Below are 22,574 nucleotides of genomic sequence, written 5' to 3'. Positions count from 1 at the left end.
TAGGCAGGAAGCGCGACAGAGCCCCCTGTAGTACAGACGTGGTGCCCCCTGGGTCCATCTCAGTATGGACCTTCGCTTCCTCCACACTGGCCCTAGGCCCAGCCATCATTTTTGCGGGGAGGTGGCTGTTTTCCTCCAGGCACCCAGTTAAAAACATTTGCTAAAAATCACTTCTTCCACCTTAGGAACAACAAACTCTCCCAATTCTCTGCCAGTGATTTTTTTTTTGTGTGTGTAACTTCCCCTTTGCCATCTGGTCTTTCAGAGGCACTTCTGATCTTAATTATAGTGTTCAGCCTTTGTTTATTTAAAAATCAGAAGGCAGATAGGCTGTTAAGAGGGTTTATCTGTCCTAATTGTACCAACATACCTGCAAACCATCCTCTCAGTTAGTAAAGGGAACCACTGCAGTCCCTACTGACGCAGTGATTTTACGTGCACGCCACCTTACCTGATGTGTTGCTCAGAGGCAGGAGTCTACTTCTTGCTTCAGAATTGCTGTGCTGGAATTTTCCTTCCAATCTCTGCCATGTAGTATTGATTTGAGGGGGATCTAGTCTTACGACTGGGAAGAGTAAGCAGACCTGAGTGCAGATTCAGACTCTGCCACTTACTGTGTCATCCAGGGGAGATTATTTTATTCCCCAGGAGCCTCAGTTTTGCAATCCATAAAAATAGAGACTGGTATCAACATCCAGGAGTGAGTGTTGCCTGATTTAAAGGAGATGCATATGAAAAGCTGGAGAACAAGTTTAGGCATCCTTGCACCTGGGGCCATACAGGGGTCCAGGGATATAAAGTTAAGCCCCCAGGCAGCTCTAGTAAACTAGAGGCTTAGATGCCATGTATCCATTGTCTGTCTTTTGAAACCTAATAGATGTGTAGTTGGTTTTGCTGTTTTTTACCTGTCTCTTTGATAATTTTGATATTCTAATTAAGCAGTGGCTTACATCAGAATGTATACTATTTTATAGATCTTTCAAAAAGTGACTCTTGCTTGACAATTATAACAAATTGCACACAGAAATTAGCTTTGCTCTGCTTACACTTTGAAAATATACTTGTTGAAGCCACTAAAGAGACAGGTTTAGAAAATGTTGAAAACATTAGTCTTCTCAATTAAAAACAAGCATTGTAACTGTGGGCTTCTTCCCTTGAATTTAAGAAACTCTTTTAGAGGAATCAATTCTTAGGGATCTCTATGATGTCTGGATAAAGTATGCATTTTTAGAAAAATGCATCTTTTTAGATAAAAATGCACTTTCAATTGTTGCATGGGCTTCAGATACTTTTTTCGTCCGACCATCACAGTCTGACAATTGTAAAAAAATCAGTTTTAGAAACTGTATTTAAAGAATTTATGATCCCAAAATGCTCTTTGAAATATTTTGAAATTATCTATTGGAGGTGTTTTTTTTGTTTTTGTTTTTGTTTTTTGTTTTGTTTTGAGAAAAGATTTTCCTCTGAAAAGTATTCCAGTAGTTACGTTTTTATATATAAATTCCTACAACAAGCATTTCTTGAACATCTACCCGGTGCTTAATTTGTTCTGTGTATTTGTACTTAAGACATGGCAGTAACCATGGACTATACACACATTTTTGATAAAGGAAGCTGTTCTCTTTATAAGCTTGGCTGCCCCAAAATTACAGTGAAGGATGAAGTAGATTCTAATTGCTGACTCTTGAGCTCAACATCTATGTATTTTATCTAATTTATAGTTGGAAAAGGAGCTAAAAATGTTAAGAGTCCATGCCAGTTGTTTGAGGAGTTGTAGTTTATATAGTTCTGGATTTAGGTTCGGAAGTACCAGAAAGCCCCACGCTATTTGGGTCAAAGAGAAGAAATCCAAATTAGTATTAATTGGCATTCATGATCGCTCCCTGAGCACCAGTGATGTTTGTGTCCCAAGCATAGACTAATTTGGCCAACTGTATGGGTGAAACAAAATAGCCAACAGCTCGAGTTATGGATGGTGTGAAAAACACAGCATCTGATTGTTAACACCACGTTCCCCAAGTCTGTGATGTTCTCTGACCTCTGGTGCAAATAGCTGTTCATCTCGAGATGATTTGACAGCATAATTTAGTATTTGGAATTCTTTTAAAACTACAGAAAAGGGGTGATTAAAAACTTGTGCTTCTTCCCCAGCATATAAAGCAAGCTTTTCAATTATATTTTTCAGGGGACAGAGTTATTGGAGTTGCACATTGGCCTGGGTAGTTATACAGAACTGGTTTCTGTTTGAGGTTAGTTGACTTTGACTGGATTATCCAAATACCATCAAGGCAACCGAGGAGTGCATCTGTTAGCTCTTGGACAGTTGTAAATAATCACCGCCCTCTAGATTACAAGCTCCCTGAAGGCAAGGACTTTTCTATGTTTAGTTCACTGATCTATCCCTAGTGCCTAGCACATGCAGGAGACACCAAATAGGAATTTTGAATCAGTGAATGGCAAGAACGTAGGGAAGATTTCTACTCCGTTCATGACAACTGCAGCAGTAATTTCTCCTCCTCTTTTCCATTTGCTAAAGTTACTAACCCTCTAATCTTGAGTAAGTTCTAAATCCTCTGAGTGTGTTTGTTTTTCTGTCTGTAAAATGAGGTTGTTGTCATGTAAGACTTTATTTGATTATAAGAAATAGTTCCTCCTAAACTTCCTTGAAGAAAGGTGCTAGACAAAAACAAGATTGTTTTTGGCGGCGGGGCGGGGCGGGGGGGGGGAACCACACCGCAGTCCAGACTGTACTAAGATGCTTGGTTGCATTTGAAACCAGTTTCACAGTCTGCTTTAGGCGGGGATTGCAACATGCTTTCCATCTGTGCAAATGCGGAGGAGAGCAAGCTTGCACTCCCAACTCCACCGTGCTCCGCACCGCACCATGGCAGGAACATTGGCTTGGCGCTCCGGAGACAGCCAATGGGCGTGACTGTGGTGGAGGCATGACATAATTTAATTTTACTTTATTATTTGCTGGCTGTGCCCATTGTATGTTAGCCTCTGGGTTTGTTTACAAGTTGCTTAGGAAAGAGGTAAAGGCTGTCTTGTCTGTAAAAGCTATCTTGTCCGTTTAAGGGCCAGGTATGTGTACACACACACACACACACACACACACACACACACACGCAACACCCCTTTCTTCCTTGGCATCCAGCACCAGTATGGGGCCAGGCATGAAATTATGAGCATCCAACAAGTGACTTTGAAGGGCTCTGAAGGACTTAACCTTCCTTTAAAATCCCCACCCCTTAGCCCTGTTATTACCGGTGGCACCTGCTTGAGGCTTAAGTGTGTTGTGCGCCTAACTTCTCAAAACACACATGTATTGTGAAGGGCACAAGTCCCTGTGCTTATTACTTAGTAGAGTTTCAAGCCACTTACTGGGTTTGGGTGACTTTCCCTGGCACTGTTGCTAAACTTGCTGTGAAAAGCAAAGGTTCAAAGTCCACAAAAACATCATTTATTTGTTAAAGAAAACCCAGGGATTTCAGAGGATCACGCTGCCCTGTCCTTTCCTCTTCCCTCTAATGTTTTGGTGGAAGGGTGTCTTTATGCAGAGGTGAGCAATACATGTATTTTAAGCATATGAGGTGAGGAAGGGAGGTGTCCATATATTTCGATCCTTCTCTGTCTTTTTTTTTTTTTTTTTTGAAGTCTTTTTCCTTTATTGTGCTTTTCTGGTAAGTTTCTGTGTGTCATTGCTATTGAGAAAATGACTTCTTCCCCTTCCAATTCATTTGTTAATTTCAACTCTGGGTTCTAGCAGAGAGTCCCAGTTCTCTGTAAAGCAGATTCCCTTATTTTTGTCATACTGCTGCAGCGGTACTTAATTAGGGGCCGTATGGGTGACAGGAGTCTTTTGGTTCTCTTACTGGAAACCACCCCCAAGCGCTGGCCATCCAGGTCTGCCTTATCAGGCCAGTGAAACTCTGACAGCTTGCAGGTTCTTCAGCATCTGTCTCTGTAGTTCAGGGGAGGAGATAAGTAGCAACCAGTCCTTCTCTAGCAAATAAGTGCAAAAATCCCCATAAGTGTGTTATTTTGAAATATTTTAATTTTGACCAGATCCACAACTTGTAACTTCCCGACGTGCTTGTTTAGTTTTGGCCCTGCCGTACTTGATTAACTGGTCAGCGGCTATGAAGACCTGAATCAGAGGGAATAGGGCATCCCCCCCTTCTAAGGAGGGCTGACCTGGGCTGGATGCAGTGGCTGGGTGGATGCATTCTCTTCAGGGAGGCTCTGTACGGCTGGCAGCTTTGCCTGGAGAAAGGAGGTATGCCCCCTTTAGAACTTGTGACCCTTCATTCTTGTTAGTCCTTGCACACACTTCTAGTCCCAGGGAGTTTTGTGGTCGCTCTTCTTTCCCAGCAGCATTTAAGGAAACTAAAACTAATTTCCTTTGTTCCCCACTGTCCAAATTAGAGAAGCTAGAGATGAATGCCATTATGGGCATCTTAAACCCAAGGATTTCTACCTCACTTGGGCCAAGGATCTCTTTTTAAGAGGAAGAGGGAACTAAATAATTGAGTCAGAAATTTTAAGATGTTAAATCTAAAACTCAGCCTTTTAAGAATCACATGTAAAGCCAGTCGCTTAGCCTCGAATTTTCCTCCATGATTCCACTTTTCCAAACCTAGGATGGCCATCAGGGTGGGTTTAGCTTGATCATCAGCTGTTACAGGTCAAATATGGTCTCACTAGTTTTTAAAATTTTAATCATGACCCCTCTAATCCTATGAGTTTTCAGAAGGAAATCCTGATGAACAGTCCTGGAATTGCTTTGCCTGGTAACGTCGTCTTTATTGACAGTATCCCCAGCTGAGCTCTCTTAGTTAATGTGTTTGCTTTGGCACCTTTCTTTCTTTCTTTTTTTTAATCAGAAATGTTTATCAATAGGTTGCGTGGTTGGGGGAAGTGGTATTTGTTGTGTAGCATTTTCCCAAGGAGTGTTTCAGAGAGTTTTTTCTAATACCAAAAAATACAGTATGATTCATATTCGTAGGACATATTATCGTTGTGATTTCTGCATGGGGATTTTTTTTAATTGACTGGTTTGCAGGTCCTAGAGATTGCAGTTGATACTCTTTTGCATCCTGATCAGAAACCCTGACTTTTTTTGGTCCTTAGCAGAGAATCCATCCCTTGATAACTTGTGGGCCCCCTTCGTGGAGGCAATGATGTGTGGTCTTGCGAGAAGTCCTAGTGTTAGCAGGTCTGTGTTTTCTTCCAGTGTGGAGCTTTGTCATTTCTAATGATGACAATCCATCAGTCCACACAGTGCAAAATGAAGATAAATTGAATTAATACATGTGAGTTAAATGACTCATTGATATAATTATACTGTGAGGATTTCTCTAGTATAACCTAACACATTTAGTGGTGTTAATTGTAACGGCTTTGCATGGGAGCATTTAATTTCATAAGCAAACAGAATAATTTATTAATTCTCAAAAAGCTATTTCAAGGCCTGGACGGAAAGGGAGAGAGTGTGCACTTAACTGGATGTTGACTGCAGTGTTAGTATGCTTTGCCTCATCAAACTGGATATTGCTAAGAAATTTTTTTTTTCCCAATTCCAACTTTTACTCGTCCATAGCCAAGATGTGCTCAGTTCAATAGTGCATCAAAATGAAAGTGGGAAATGGGTCCCATCTAGTAAATCTTAATAAGTTATTGAAAATTGAAGAGTGCTGAATAATAAAACAGTTCTAATTGCAGTTAAAACTGTATTGGCGGCGGATATGGCTGAACAAGGAGGATAAAACAGCCAAGGAAGAGCATCGGATGGTAGCGCTGAAGACGGGTAATAGATTAGATGCAAAACTCAATTCAAATATTTTGTGAAATGAAGGCATGCTGTGTAAACCCATTTTTTGCTGAAAAGCATGTTTTCTCTCATGTCAGAGATGATCACAGGAATCCTTTTAATATTCATTTAAATAGTTTTTAATTGGCTTCAGAGAGTTTAAAGTTCAGCATGAAGGTGAGATCTAAGCGTACTAATTAGATCGAATGCAGTTTTACTCAAAGAGCAGACTTGATAATTAAGGAATTCCATACCAAATACACATTTTGAAAACACTCTTTTCACATCCTTGAGGTAAAAATGGTTTTCCTGAAAATTTTCCCATTCTTTTCCAGTAGAAATTCCTCTTAGACACTGAGTATAAAACCTCACGTCGCCTGTTGGAAAATGACAGTCCGTTTTTCAGAGCAGACCTCTCGTTTGTTTGTCATTTAGCTGACACCCTATGTTCAGGTTATCCTAAAATTTTTTCCCCATCCGAGTGGAATTTTGACTTGCATGGACATTGTGATGAACATAAGTTGTATCTTGTGTGTGTCCCCCCGCCCGCCCCCGCCGTAAGTTGTTTGATGCTGTTGAAATGGAAGGCTGAAGTCGAAGGGGGCACTTAAGCAGTGAAGGGTTTTTCTTTGTAAATAATAGATCAAGAGCACTGGATCTGTATCTAATGGAGCTGTGTGCGGCCTCCGTTTCAAGGACAGCGCGCGGTTTTAAAAACCACAACTACCGACCATCCCGTCCGCAACCTGTGGTCAGTTGTGTGTGTGTGTGTGTGTTTGTGTTTGCTTACCTCTTGTGATTCCCCACTGCCTTATCCCCTAATGGTTTGCTTTAATGTTCATACTGTATTTCATAAACCTAAAAAAAAAAAACCTCTAACATTTTATATGTATGTGTGTACACACACACACACACACACACACACACACACGGAGAAAGAGATCCTTAGCAATACCTGTCTTTTATAATTGTGGGATGATTTAAGGAAGTTTGGTCCTGTTTTACTAAAATGTTTGAATGAATCTATTTTTACTATGGCATGCTCTACTAAGAAAATGTTGATGTATGTAGCTGGCCTCAATGCAGAAATTAGTTTATCATGACAGCAGGGAGATTGGATTGATTATATTTGCAAACATATGTTATCTTGATAGTTTGGTAAAATTTTTAATTTACCATGTTCTTCCCCCCTTTTCCCCTTCCCATTTTTGAGTTTATAAATCTGTTCTTGTATTTTCTGGTTTGAATCTATATTTGAAAACCATAAATTGAACACTTGAAGTATTATTGGAAGATTTCATACAATTCTTAAAAATATAATAGGGCTTTGTTCGTCCTGAATTTGAATTAGTTATTTTTTTTTATCACTTGCAATCTAAGCATTACACCTAATTACTATTTTCCCTCAAATTGTAAATGTAGAAGCATACACTAGTATCTTAAAATACATCATCTCTGTCAAGGGCTTTGTTGAAAATAGAAAAATAAACACTGCCTGTTAAATGTCAAGTAGGAGTCTTATAGATATAAAATAGAAATAAAAGTACAGATTAAATCATGAGATTCCTTTGCTTATTTCTGAAAAAGCTGTTTATAAAATCATGATAGCTACTCTAAATTGAAAGTTCTTTTTTTAAAAGTACATCCTATGAATTTGGGCCCCTTTTAAAAAGGGTTAAAATTCATTTCCTTGTGATAAAATAGGTTTCTAGTGAATTGACTTTTTAACACAGAAATTTTAGTATTTTTATTACATGCAAAAATATATTTTAGAAAACTGTGCTCCTAATGCACCGCTTCCTTGAAAGAAAATCATTAGTCTTCTCAAATGTAAGTGTAAAGTTGATCCATTTTAGCCTTCTTGTCCATAAATCGTTGATTATTGGTTTTGAAGGAAGGCACAGTACGAGTGTGTTTTGAATTTTAACTTTGAAATCATAGATGTACAACATGTTCATTGCAGTCAAATCACAAGCAGAGAGAACCCATTTTAAATAATTTTTAAAGCATTCCTGTCAGGGCATTATTTATAGGAATGATAAGTTTCAGATTTTAGGTTTGAGAAAAGTTGAGGTTGGCCATACTTCAAATCTACAGTTTAACTGCTTTGAAAGAAGGGCTTTGCTTGTCTTCAGGGGGAAACAAATAACTTAGGGGACATCAGTTCATTCTTTCGCAGTCTTTCATCCTTAAGTATAACAAATTGTTTCTTTTATTAATGTGGTGCTTGCTCTATGGAAGCAGTTCTTAGGGGAAAATAATCAGGAAGATCTGCTTTGCTTCTCAGATGCTACAACCTGAAATATGTTACTACGTTCCCTTGAAGGGATTTTCTTCTCTCTCTCTCTCTCTCTCTCTCTCTCTCTCTCTCTCTCTCTCTCTCTCTCTCGTTTCTCAACAAATATAGTAGCTAACATAATAGAAATTGCAGAAAAGGATACAATGAGATTTCTTTCTCCTTTCTCCCAGCATGTTTTGGTTGACTAGGAGAAGCCAAGGTATTGGAATATGATTATCCTTATTTAAGGGGAAAAGATGATATAATTTGTCATCTTACCAGCTCTCGGCATTCTGTGTGGTGCGCGCTTAGTCAATGCCGGGAAAACAGCAGACTGACAGCTAATAGATATGTCTACCGTCAATTGTTTAGACATTTTTGTCTTTTGTGACATTGAAGAAAAGACAAGGAAGGGAATGGAAGCAACTAAAAAATGTCAAAAGATCAAAAAATCAATGGGCCGCGGGAATGCGATCTGTTTACTGGGGGGGGGGGGGCTGCTCTTTGTGTTTCGCCAGGAGTCCAAGGTGGTGTCTGGGGCAGGCACGGGAGCCGCGTCCCCCCCCTCCCCGGGAGATGTGATACCGGTGCCTCGCCGAGCGGCCACGCGCCCCTGCTCGCACCGCACCCCTCTGCCCCCATGAATAAGTAATACAATAAATAACAGCTTTCCTTTTAAGACTGTAAAAACCAAGTTTTGGGTGCTGTGTCTTTTCGGTCCATCTCCAACCTTTTCTAGATTCTCTGGGCTCAGCCCAGCCAGATGGGTTATAGGATTTATTTGTGGGCATTTCAGTTTTTCCGTGCAGGGGAGAACCCTTGACATTTTTATTATTTATTTATTTGATTTTGGAGGGGGAAAAAGTCAATAAGAGTGAAACGGGTGATAATTAGGTGGGGCGCATCGGGCAGATGAGTAATTGTTTTGTCCCTGGCTTGGACTGTTTGGACAAGGCTCACGTATGTCTTGGGGTGGTCAGTGTTGGGGCGGTGGAGATGTTATTTGAAAACTTGTTTCCTTGAGAAAGAGGAGGGTATGTGGGTAGTAAGACGATTGTAATTGTCTAGGGACATGGAGTGTTGGCTGCTTTAAAACTTTTGGGTTTTGAACAGTAGAGCTTAATTACCTTTTCTCTTTCTTTTTAAAAAACTTTTCAACCAGTTGGTTGTCTGGTGTGTGTGTTTGTGTGTGTGTGTGTTCACCTACACGTTTGCCTGGCAAACAGTGACAGCCCAGGAAAATGGACGGACCCTACAAGGCAAGGCTGCAATCTGTTGGGGGAATTTTTTTCCCAAGCCTTGTAGTTGCTATTTGATAATAAGTGTGGTCCAGGCTGCATATTTTATAAACTTTCTATTAAAGTTGGGGCATGTTATCATAAAACTCAATTGCGATACTTTGTATTACGCTCTGGGATTGAGAGATAGACATAGGATTAAAAAAACAATTTCTAGGCATTTCTAGATGATAAATTTAATTCTCTTTGCTATTTGGAGGTCTTCTTTGAAAATGCAATTGTAATGAACGCATTCAGAACTGGAGAATAGATTTACCCTTGGCTTCAAATAGTCGACGTTATCAGGCGCTGTCATTCGTTCCTTCCTATTTTCGGGCTGCTAATTGATGTTTTTGATGTCAGCAAGAAAATTGAAGAAAATGTCATGTGTGAACCAGTGCGGAAGTTAATAAGATTGACTTCGTTGACAGAATTTACAATGAGAGCAGAGACTGCATAATGGGACCGCTGCGAATTCTTTGGAGTCAAAATTGACACCTCACGCTAGGCCAGTGGTCGATAGGAGAGATGGAACATTTGGGAAAGTTCCTAATCTCATTTTTCCCTCCTTACCTTTTGGTCTCCGATGGTTACTTAGTTTCACCAGCAGCTGTTTATCCAGGGGGCGATTGCTTCGGACCACGCCAGGGCCTTAGTTCAGGCTCCCAGGGCCACCAACAATGCTTATTTTTTATGCTGTTTTGAGTTTGAAAGCAAAAGAGTCTTAAAAAGGTTAGATTAAGATGTGTCTTAAGGAAAGATATACTAATATCGGTCAGGGTCATTGCAAATGCTTGGGTTATGTGCAATAAAGCCGAAACGCAAATCCCTCTTTGAATAAAGAAACCGAGTTGGCACTAAGATCAGTCCTCGAACATAACAGAAGGCCATAACTTGCAAGCAAAAAAAAAATAATAATGTTCTTGGCCCCGCATCCCTGACCCCCAAAAGAAACATTTTAGCCATGGTGCCCCTTCAAGTTTTCTTGGTAAGTTGTTGAAAGTTTAATATAATAGTTTAATTTTCCAGTAACGTGGCAAAGTTTATTGGATTTGTGTGTATAATTATGGATTGGATTAGTTGAGTTTGGTTCAGTGCATCTGATTATCTTCTGGCCTTTAGGGAAATGCGCTAAAACCCTAATATGTCCAGTACCCCCAAGCGGCCTCTTTTTGAAGGCGCCGCACAAAATGTGATCTCGACCAGCGCTCGGCCTCCAAGGATCTTCAGTGAGAGACATTATTCTTGGAATATCCAATTAATTCCACGGGCAGTGATCAGTTAGCGCTTCTTCTTCCTTTCTCGCCATTTGAAATGCTAACACAATGAATATTTTCTCATTGGTCTGTGTCCCTCGGCTAAGCTGTTGCCGCGGGCTGAGAATTTCATCGACTGATGAGACCAGAGGCCCCGCCAATAAAAGGTTACAGTACGTGATTTGCATGCCAAGTGAGGTTTGGTTTCATGAACTTAAAAGTTCTTTAACTTTTATTTGACTTTTTTCTTTTGTTCAAAGTAGATTGAGGGGTGAGTATATTTGTGAGTGTTTAAAGCATGAAAATTGCCAGGGACAGTAGGTCACAGCGATATTTTGGATTATCCTCACAGAGACTGTGAAGATGGCCTTTGTCTTACCAGTTTTTATGGAGAGGAACCAAATCAACTCTCTAAGATCAGGTCTACGGGAAAGCATTTTTTCAAATCTCGTGATTTTGTGTTGAGTCCCTCTAGGATCCTTGAAGAGCTTGACGTTTGGGGGAGTAATACTGTTAGAGAGTATCTGTGGTACTAATAATCAGCTTTGGCATTATTTGAAATGACTAGAGAGCCATTGAGTAGGGCATTTGGAAGAGGAAGGAATGTCCTTTTCTTTGGAGTGTTTGGTAATCAGAGTCTTGGGTACCAAGAAAACAGTACATTCTAGAGGAGTATTCAAAGGCAGACCTCTTCTGTTTTCAAGGGTAAGTTGGAAATTGTTGTGGAATATTGAGTTGCAGTGAGCACAAGAAAATGTACAGCAAAAACAAACAAACAAAAAGCTATCTGCATGACTTCTGCCAGAGTAGATTATAATGGATTTGGTCACAGCTTATAATACCTAGTTTCAGAACTCTTTCTCAATGAGGCAGAGCCCATGACATCTGAGGCCAACAGCACTGGCACATATGTTCAATTGGCTAAACGTTTGGCTTAGAAAAATGACACCTGATGGTGTCACCGTCTCTCTCTCGTCTTCCAGAATCTTCCAAACTTGGATTTTGTTAAGTGAAGATGCTCCTTGTTGATTTAAAGCCATAATAGATGTCCCCTGATCTAAAGAGTACTGGTTGACAAAAAGGGGGAAGGAGTATAGGATAATAAAGGTACTCAGTCCCCTCTCAAAATGGGGGGAAAAGGGACTGAGGTAAAAATAGTCAGCCTTCAAACCACAGTTATCTTAGAGGAAGGGTAATACACTTGGAGACTTGACATATTTCAACCGAATGAAAAATCATGATACCTTTACCAAAATTGTTAGCAAAAGGGAACTGGCAGGGGTAGGAGTGGAGAGCATTTCCCCTCTTCTCCCCCTCCCACACTCTTCCTTCCTTTCCTAGCTGTCTGTGAGGAGCAAAGCAGGTGGCTCCCTGTGGCTGACTTTTCATGACAACATGCCATTAGAAATTGCCGTCCTGTTGATCAATCCTCTCGACATGACAGATTTGCCGCAAGGCCTGGCTCTTTGAGCGCCAGCACTGTGGCTTTTCCCTCCTTTTTTCCTGCACTAATTGGTGAAAGTTTTTTTACTGTGCTAGTGGCAGAGGAAATTCTTTTGAACGTTGTCACAATCAAGTGTTGACTTCTTTAGAATTGCAAGTAGGTTAAGTGAGTATCAACATTGGGGGGTGGGTGGGAGGAGGAAAACACTAACACAAAGTTACTACTACTTAAATTTTATGATAACAATCAAATTGGAAAACAAACTAATTGGATCACACATACGCACGAGCGCACACGCTAGAATGAAGGCAAGTGTTAAAATTATGATCCTTTCTAACTTGCGTTATGTTTTGTTATTTTGGGGTGGGGGCAGCCCTGACATTTGGAATGGGGAAAGCACATTGTAATGTTAAGTAGAATGTATCCATTGTAACTCCTTAGTTTCTTCCTGTATGAATGGATTCAGAACAGGAGTACCACGAACATTACATAACATACTGCAAAATCAAAAGGGACGCATAAAGCTTCTATTAGTAGAGTAGTATTTTCCTCTGAACTACTGACATTTCTTCTGTCCAAAATCAACATACAAAGAACAACCTCTTGGCAAAGGGTTTGTTCTCAGATATTGATTCTTCACGGGAGTATCAAGATGCAATTCTGCTTAAATTTTGCTGTTCTGGTCATATATGTGATCTTTTTTTTTTTTTTAACCTAGAATGTAATAACCTTTCATATTCTTTTAAACCAAACTTCTCAGTGAAACTGAGAATCATCACGGTTTACCTTTCTTTTTAGAGAGAATTCAAGTCCGAAATGTCTTTTTTAATATGAATGATTAAAAATATTTACTGAAGGGATTGGTAAAATTACTCTCAAAGACATATTCTTTGGTGATAAAAAAAAATTGGCAGATTAAAAGTTTTGCTTCGCTAGATTGAGAGAGAATGTGCGTAAATTTCTCATGTCACAGAAGCTGATTCTTGATTGTGTACCATTTCAGATAATTCCTAATTAGAAAACAAAGTAACGGAGGGCACGAAAGCCTATTAACTTTACCCTGGGTTTTTGGTAACTATCAGGAAGAAATTCTACACAAAGATAAGGATTTCGTACTGACTTCGTGATAAAAACATAGAAACCTTATATAGAAAGGAGGCTACTTCTATTCCATAGTAGATATTTACTAGGATAAGAGAATTATAGAATAAAAGTTACGAAGATTATTAACCGAATTTCTACTTAATTATTTTAGCTTTAAGTACAAAATGGAAAGGAGAAAGAAGACAGTAAAATGTTGTCCGGAATTACCTGGCCCCGTGTCCCTTTTTCGCCACCACAATTGTTATGTTTTAGGGAGAGAAATGCAGAAGCCCCTATTGAAAGAAGCATCAATTCATATAATTAATTTTGCCATTGTAAAAATCATTTGTAAAATTTGCATTATTAACATTATCAAGTCACTAGTTGGTAAGACATCAGACATGACGAGAGTGAAGGGCAGCTTAGGGAGAGCTGGGCTTTAAACCCTCAGTAGATCCGAGTTAGGATCAAAGGCGCTTGCTTTATGTGGCTGTGCTAGACTTTGAAGTCATGACTGCACCTACAGCACTCATTTCATCAAGTTCACTGGTGTCTTAATAGCAGATCAATAAGTTTCAAAGTCGGAGAGTTAATTTGATACTAGTGCTGATGCAGTCGTGCTGGGGAAGCCGAGAGAGAGAGGCAGAGAAAGCTGCCTATTACCAACTCTGGTACAGAGTGCACAAAGATGCAGATTATGGATATATCCATGACCCTGAAAACACAGGCTCTGGCCAGGAATGGGCAAGCTGTGGATTAATAAAGCAAGGGGTCCTGAATTTAGACATCGTGAGTTATTTGGAAGCTAGTCTATGTTGAAAAACCTTCAGCTGGATACACATGTATGTGTGCTTGCCCGTATGTCCGTTTGGTATAGATAACAAACATGTGACAAGAGAAACACATGCACACACCTTTCTAAAATAAAGGGGAGATCTGCATAAGGACTACTGTAGGTTTTCTGGGATGATGTGGGGTGAAAAAAAGGTACAAAATATGTCTGTGGTTTTTGAAGGGAGTGTTGAACGTATGTTTGCATCATGGGGGGTTATGTTTATTTTTTTTTTCTTTTAAAGTAGCATCGGGAATATCTCCTTAAGTAAATAACTATCTAGGCAATAATAATTTGATACAAGTCCATTTTGATCCACTTAAAAAATTTAAAAAAGGACCTTTTCAGGAGAAATCTTAGCCCCAAATTTCTTCCCTTCTTTATAGCACAGCTTGATGCGCGTGCAAACACATGGATTCTTTCTTCTGTTTCTCCAATCCCTTATAAGATAACTTGTCTCACGTCTCCCCATTTTTATGATATGATACATTTTTATGATATATTCCAAAGGTTTGTTGGGCATAAAGAAACCAATAGGTAAAGGTGCTGGTAAATTGAAAGAGAGAAGAGAAGTTGGGCCAAGGGAGAATGTTTGTGTGTATGTTGGGGATTTTTCTTTGTTTTCAGGGGTTTTGTTTAGGTCCTTCTTACGGATAAGCATAAACATTGTGGGGTGTGTGGTAGAGATGACATCAGTGGCTATTACAGGAGGGGATTTGGGGAGGGTTTGTGTGTGTGTGTGTGTGTGTGTGTGTGTGTGTGTGTGTGTGTGTGTGCAAAGGGGAGGGTGTAAAGATCCAGAGTTCAAAGATGCAAATCGCTAGAAAGAAGAAACCTTAAAAAAAATTTTTTTATAAGAACTTTACCATCTGTATGTACAGCACCGGCTTCCCAGCATCGAAGGTCAGATTCACACCCTTTTCGAACAAAACTCTAATTTAGAATGTTCATCTAAGGGTTGATAATGGTATTAGAAGGCCAGTGGGGTGGTCAGTGGGTGTTGTAGATTAGCTCAGTGGCCATTACGGCTTTACCTAGACCCCCACGATTCATTGGGTAAGATTAACCATCACATCTGTCATTTTATCCCTTTTAGTTCTCCCCTTTTTACCACATTTAAAATACGAAAAGGGGGTGGAAATATCATCTCGAAGACAATTTATATGGAGCAAGCCAATGAAGTACGCTGTTCCTAAAACATCTAGGAAATCGCCATATAGATCCATGTGTGTATTTGTGTCTCATATGGTTATACATGATAGAACTTTGCATGACATACAGATGTTGAAATGATTTTGGTGAATTCAAATATTTTGGTTATGCCAGGTAAGCTGCAAGTTTTTAAACTTAATTCCTTTTCATTAGTCTTGTGTCTATGTTGTAGAGAAAGTTCTGTTTTAAATAATCTCGGAAGACATTTTTCTGCTACCGGGTTGATGGTTCAGTTCATTAGGCTTCTGTTAGTTTAATTTCTGGCAAAAGTTACACGTCAACTTTGCGGCACCACAAATTAGATAATCTTGGCTTCTCAGGAGTGTCCTGGGTTCTCTCTCTGTAATGGTGATTCCAGATCTGCGGTGTGTGTGAGCAGGCTTTCGTTGAGTTGTGTTGTTTCCTGTGTTTATTACAGAAAGATGTCACTGCTAAAGGGAATGTAAGAGTTTCTGTAAATGTAATGGTTCATCCTGAATAAAGTGAGAGAGACAGTGCTTGGAATCTGGGGAATAGAGGTGGAAGGAGCCGAGCTGATGAAGGTGTTTCTTGTCAAATTTGTGTAGGAATTATTTACCGTGCTGTCTTTCCTGGGCTGCTACAGTAAAAGTGAAGACATGGAAAATTATCCCAGATGGGACGAATCGCTTGTTCTCTGTTCTTTTTTTTTTTAAGGAAAAAATTTCAAAAAAAAAAAAAAAAAGGTCGTCTTTTTCTTTAGAACAGTATGAATAAAATCTGGACAGCTGTCGAAAAAGATATGCCGTCTGCATTTTTTTTTTTTAAATTTCTAGCCGCCACCATAACTAAATAGCTTGAATAGTACATCTTTTTTTTTTTTCCCCTTCATACATAATGATTTCTACTTCATTAAAAGCGTATTAATCTGGTTCCCAGTCTCTTGGGAGACACCTTAAGATGATGATATTGTGGGTTTTTTTCCCCCCGAATTGTTTAAAAAAAAAATTCTAGCAGATTTGGTCCCTGTCAGTCAGAAATAATTGTGTTCTTAATCTTGTCCCTGATGGATGACTCGGAGTTCAGCAACGGGCCGGCTCCAATGACAAATACAATATTAATATTCATTAACTGCTTTGACAATGCTAATTTTGATGCAGTAGTAAAGGCCCTTCCAAAGTTAGCGGCCAAAGCATCAGAGCTGTGCAAGGTGGCAAGATAATTTGTGCTGGTTTGCTGAGCTGAAGGCTTTTAAAGTCTATAGCAAAAAGCTAGGTACCACAAACAAAAAAGAGAAAGGGAAAAAAGTTCTGAAGCATTGGAAGGCAGGGCTGCGGAAATAATACGATCACAGTCCGCTAAAAAATTTGACACCTCTGATGCAGTTTCTTTGAGTGAAATTTCTACAAAGTTGCAACAAAAAAGCATAGCATGGTAAGTCAGCACATTCTTGATTTTGTTTAATCTTTTTGATCTTTTCAATTATCGCTATTTGAAGATCAATAGTCATTTTTTCCTACTATGCTTAGAAGAGGCGCAGCGGTGGTTTAATATGTGTTAGGACCATTTGCTTTAAAGAAACACATCCACAAGTTTCGGTAGGTTTTTTTTTTTTTTAAGTTAGTCATGAAAAATGTTATACAGTAAATTGTTCTGAATTCCTTTACATATTGGTGTTTTTAATGGTATATTTTGGCTTTTGTATTTCCCCCCACCAAAAAAAAAAAAAGAATTCAGTAAGATAATTAAGCTCTGGATGTTGTCAAGAATTTTGAGGGTACTTTCAGCAGGCAGAAAACTTAGGAGTGAGGTGGTTCTCTAACTTTATCTAAATTCAGCTAGTTTCCCCCCATTTCCTTCTATGAATGGCATCAGATAGCTATTAAAGCTTAATTTCACTGGAGAACTGCAAAGCATTACTTTCTCCAACTTAGGTGAACTTCTTTGGACTATTGAAATTGCCTTTATGTTTGCCAAGTTGGCAAACAAAATATCAGGCTTTGTTCTTTTGATTGAATGCCGGGTTGGGGGGGGGGAAGGAGTAAGAAAGCCCTGCCTTTTTTTTTTTTTTTTTTAAAAACACCCCCTCCCTTTTTTGGGGGGGTGGATTGTTGTGGAATCGGGGGAGATCCCAGTTATTGTGCCCTTCCCTATCAAGCGAGATAATTCTGTGAATGGAACTGTGCGTGAGCATCCTGTCTGGCGGCGCTGCCGGTGTGTGCTGCTCCCCTGTGCTGCGGGCGCGCCGCGCGGCTGCAGGGCGGGTGCTGCCCTCCAGTGGAGCCTGCGGCCGGCGCGGGCCGTCGGCGGCCATCGGGGCGCGCGGCAGCATGCCCGCGAGCCGGCGGCGGGAAGGAGAGCCCCGCAACCCGCTCTAGATGGTAAGCGGCCGGCGCGGGCGGGCGGGCGGGCGCGGGGAGCCGGGCGGGCGGCGCGCGGTGGCCGACCCGCTGCATCCCCGCGCGCGCGCCGCCTGCCGCGCCCTTGCCTGTCCAGTGCCTTGCATGCTCCCGGGCTCAGCCTTCACCCGGTTCGCTGTCACTTTGCAATAACTTTTAAGATTGATATCCCTTGACTGGTAAGGTGCCCGATGGTGGAGTAGGTCTTTTTTTTTTTTTTTCTTTTCCCTTAACTCTCTTAAAAATAATAATAATAACGAAAAAGAGAAAATGACAATACTTTTTTACTCCGAACTTTTAGCTCGTGACAATGCAGACCGGCTTTAGTCTTATTGTTGAACTCGGAAGTGACAGTGTGGGGCGGGGGGTTCGCTTCTTTTCGCCCACCAAGTTAAAGTCACAGACGCTCCACCCTCCTGGCTCCCCTCCTTCCTCCCTATCCCCAAATATTTTCGTAGAGGGTCCGCATTTTTCTACTTTTTGTATACATTCGTGCAAGACCCATTTCCCCTTCCGCCCGTCTCAAACTTCGTTATTTAAAAACAGAGCGCCAGAACTTTCGCTGCTGCTGAGGGGTGAGGACCGTGGGGCGTAAATGGGCAATCTCTCTGGCTCCTTACCTTCTTTCTCCAACACTTGACTGGGATTTCATGCTAAAGGCAGAGGAAGCTCTCGCTCTTTTTTGTTTGTTTGCTTTTGGTTTGGAGAAGTTTAAAAAAAAAAATCCCATAGAACTTTTCAGTATCCTATCACCTTTTGATTTTTTTTTTTTTCCTGGAAATATTCTTCTGACACATTGGGCCACCCTGGGGACAGACTCGGGATAGGGCGATGGGGCAGCAGATAATCCGGAAGCAGTTTTTTAGGAGGAGTGAGTTTGAAGAAATTCGCCAGATTTCCCTGTTCTTTTTGAGGAGGAGGAGGAGGAGGAGGTCTGTCTGGAATGTGTTGGCTCATCTTGCTGTTTCCATTTTCCTTGTCTTTTGAGAAAGCCAGAAAATACTGAGTCAAAGTTGCCCATCCTGTTTGCTGCACTTTATAAGTTATTGTTGCTGAATGATTGGGAGCTGTCCATCAGCGGGGAGGGAAACTTGCAGTTTACTTAAGAAATTGCATGTGGGACAAAGGCAGCTGGTGGAGTGCGGTGGTCCTCGTGAATAGAGGGAGGGGAGGCAATTAGGAACTGTGTGGTTGGGGCTTTTTACTTGTCAAACTGGAGGCTCATTGCTTTTGTTAACCGCCATGTAAAGGGAAATGGCAGGGTTTTGTTTTGGTACTAAGGACCTTAAAGATTGCTGCCTGACACTTACACAGGAAGGCCGGATAAGTCTAGAAAGAGGGGCCGCAGAGCAGTATTTTTAAAAAGAAGAAAAGAAGAAAATTAAGAATTCTCACTTTTTGTTATCTTTAAGCCCTTCCAGCCTTTTTGTTTTGTTCTTTTTCTTTTGGGCGGGGAGGTGGGGTGGGGTGGAGTGAGGGTTATTAACTCATCTGGTGTATTAAAGACCAACGTCATGAAAAGGGTCCTATAAACAGCTGGGCGGTCGGGTCGGTAAATTAAAAACATCTCCTCGATGTTAGGTGTCCTGCCGCCAGAAGAAACCAAATCTTTGCCACTGGTCTTGCTTCAAGCAAGACAGATCCAAGATCCCATGTGGCAGCAGGGGGGTTTTCTTACCTACATGCAAATCGGAGTTGTGTGTTTGCTTTTGAACAGGGTGAAATTATTTAATACTTGGGGTGGGAGAGAACCCGAAAGGCTCGTTTGGTCCTCTCCAAGTTTCTTCTATCTTTAACCCCCTCCTGGAGAAGCCGCCCTCCCTCACTCCCCTCCTTCATGTAAAAGAGGACGATTTCAGGCCTGTGATGTCTGAGTCTCTCAACTCCAATTAAGTTACACCCACACCAATGTACCCGGCCCTGGATCCTATGAGAGCCCCAGGAAAAGTAAGTTGGGTTCGTGGGATTTAGGGTTAGCCTTTTGCATTCCTTTGCCTTCTCTTTTCTCTGTCTCTGTCTCTCTTTCTCTCTCTCTCATTCTGGAGAAAGCTCACAAAACTCAGCAGTCAAAAAGCAAGTGACTGCTAGAATACCAGGAAACACAGGAAGCTACGTGCTTCTGCTTCCAGAGAGGTCAGTTGAAAATCTTTCCAGCGCAGTCTTTTACTCTAGAAAGAAAAGAGGGTGTGTGTGCGTGTTTGGCAGACCAGGCCCTACCAAGTATCACTCCCGTGTCACCATGACAAGAAAATATACTTTCCCTCCTCCCTCCTCCTCTTGCAGTGCAGCCCTCTCTCTCTCTCGAAGAAATTTGTTTTGAGGGATTTGACAATCTTGCCGATAAAGTGCCTGCCTACTGCGTTGGGTTGATCATTTTCCCTCATGGCTGACCGTAATTTCTTAGCTACTCTTAGCGGTAGCTCTGTCCCCTGTCCCCGCTGCCCAAGGTAACGGGTGAGGGAGGGGGACTTCGCTTAGGTGCCCTGAGCTGACTGGGGAACATGGGCCTTCCCCCTTCCTTCACGGGTTTTGTAGTGGTGAAGATTAGAAACTAGAAGGAGGTTTTTTTTTTTTTTTCTTCTAATAATTTAAAAGAAAATTCCATTTGCAACCAGTTGAACTAGATTATTAGGTTTCTTTTTGCTTTATTATTTTTTTTTCTATGTTGGTTTTGGTTTTTGAGGGATGATGTGTGTGCAGGGGGACTAATTAGCAAAACAATGATGGGCAACTGTGAGTGAGAACTCAGAGCATTTTGAGTCAAACCGGGCAGAAATTTGGAGCCTTCTCTCTCTTTCAAGATGCTTTTTTCCAGCTCTGGAAGTGAAAGGCATAAAGGGAGGGGAAGCTCGGAGGAAGAAGAAAAGTGAGAAAAGCAGTCAGGGAGGAGGAAAAAAGCTGGCCCAGTCCCATCTTGAAGGTGCAGAGAAAGTTTTTTGTGAGGTGGAGAGAAAGAAGACCAAGGCTAGTATGTACCCTAGGGATACAGTTTTAGTGGGGATGGAAGATGTGAGTGGGAAGGGAGGCCCAGTGGCCTCCGGGCTCTCTCTTTTCCAGCAGTTGGGCAGTTGGCACTTCAATTTGAATTGCTGGGTGAGTAGTGGGTGTGTGTGTGGGGGTGTGTGGGTGTGTGTGGGTGTGTGTGGGTGTGTGTTCGTGTCCTTGCTTATGGTCTTGACCCTTAAACCTCCGTGCTTTTTTTTTTTTTTTTTTTTAAATTCAGACGATGGGAAGGGGAAAACAAAACCAAGAATAAATGGTCAACTCAAGCTGTGTCCTTTCCCTATGTACTTCCCATAGCAGTGTTCTGGGAAGTTGGGGAGAAAGAGTTAAAAGAAAAAAAGATGAGGAGGAGAGAAAGCTTGACTTTCATCACAGTCCTTAAGCTATATACCAATGCAGAGCCTGCAGAGCCGGCTCCCCAAGTTCCAGGAAGCTGGGGATCCGGAAAGGGGTGGTGGGGTTGAGGATTTCTTTTTTAACAAATTTTTCTCCTTCACCCACCAGGGTGGGCTCCACTGGAAGAAGGGAGAGTGACGTTGCCTCAGAGAGGAGCATGCTTTCAGAGCTTGAGACGGCCGAGCATTCAGGCTCTGACAGTAGCAGGGCTTCTGTAAACTGTATGTGTTGGTTTCATATTTAATGCTAACTTTCTGTTGCGCTGTCTTTAGTTTTATTTATTTTCCATCTCAAACTCAGATGCCGGCCTTTTAGGGCTACCGTCTTGCCCACAGTGTCTGTATTTTCAAAAACTTAAACAGAAAACGTGTTCCTCAGCAACCTGAGCAGGAGACCCATGACAGCCCATTGTGGTGTTAATGATTAGGAAGAAGGTCCTTTTGCAACACCAGTTTGGGGCTTAGGTTACACTCTGCTCTGTTCAACTCTTGGGTCAGATCCTTTGCCACAGCTGTCAGGGCATTCTCGAATTTGGAGGCGATTCCTAGGATTACTTTTATTACTGTCTTTTGTTGTGGAGTGGCCAAGCACAGAAACCTTTGCAGTGGTCAGCCAGCTCTTAGATCCGATTTGGGGAGGGAGAGGGAGAAAAAAAATGAAATCTACAACAGCCTGTAAGAGTCCTTATGTTGTCAAAATCAGGAATTAAATCCTATATATCCTGTTAGAACACAGAGTGGTAAATACTTCCCAGGTATGGCTTGGTTTTCCTTTCTGGTCGTGTGCAACTTTTCTAGTTCAGTCCACGATTGTGTGAACTGTCCAGAATCGTGGGGAAAGACAGTGCAAGCTGACACTGCCAACGTCTAAGTTGTGTTGCCGTAAATTGCCCAGCCCAGCCTAGCCTCCCTTTCCGAGATTCCTGAAAGGTTCCAGAGCTTTGTTTACTCAAATTACTTGGGTTACTTAATAGCAGCCCTGCTCCTTTGGTGGCCACTAACCCTCCATTCTTGATGTCTCATGAGAAGGGAGTTGTTTGAAAGGGTGAATTCCCGACTCCAATGACACAGATATTATGATCTTTGTATTGTCACAACAGGCTGCTGCGTCGGCATTTTCTGGAAGCAACAGAGCCTGCAACCTTATATTCTTAGGGAAACCTCCCTTTTGTGGTTTGGGGTTGGTGGGGGGCCTGGCTGAGCTATGTAATGGAATTCTTTCCTTCTGCAACATTTCGGAATGTGATGAAATCTTGCCATGCCCTCCAGATTACATACTTCTGCACACATTTGAAGATTTTTTTTTTTTTAATTGGACTTTGCCTGGGTCATTCCCTAGTTACGTTAAACTTCCAACTCGACAGCTTGCTTTGAGAGGGGGGTCGCGTCCTTTTCACGTGTTTCATTTATGGGGATGGTAGATGTCCTTTAAAGGATGCCCATGTTTGGGACACTAACAGGGCAACTGAGAACAGAACAATGCAGTACCACCTTTGCATCCGTCATTGCTGAATTCCTGCTGAATCCAGGGTTTGGGGACAGGAAAACGTTCATCCCTCCTCTCTGTACCTGCTCTTTTCTAGGGAGAAATTCACCTGCTCTCTGAAGGAAACAGCTGTTTCACA

General features: G+C 41.4%; 1 protein-coding gene across 19 annotated transcripts in view; it reads left to right on the top strand.

Moving 5' to 3' along the window:
* The window catches only part of TCF7L2 (transcription factor 7 like 2), a 196,261-nt gene that overhangs the window by 139,307 nt on the left and 34,380 nt on the right, over positions 1 to 22,574 (top strand). The window contains exon 1 of one of the 19 annotated variants that reach the window (XM_073904193.1): positions 20,390 to 20,644. The exons of the other annotated variants lie outside the window; for them this stretch is intronic. Coding sequence (XP_073760294.1) covers positions 20,522 to 20,644 — 123 coding nt within the window. The 5' untranslated portion in view covers positions 20,390 to 20,521. Of the gene's footprint in view, positions 1 to 20,389; positions 20,645 to 22,574 lie in introns of those variants that run through there. 19 annotated transcript variants of the gene reach the window in all.

This window comes from Callorhinus ursinus, unplaced genomic scaffold (genome assembly GCF_003265705.2).
Source record: "Callorhinus ursinus isolate GAN/ISIS: 27379988/994484 unplaced genomic scaffold, GSC_fseal_2.0 scaffold20, whole genome shotgun sequence".
Taxonomy (NCBI): Eukaryota; Metazoa; Chordata; class Mammalia; order Carnivora; family Otariidae; genus Callorhinus; species Callorhinus ursinus.
The sequence above is the reverse complement of the archived record's forward strand: the minus strand, read 5'-3'. Positions and strand labels throughout refer to the sequence as shown.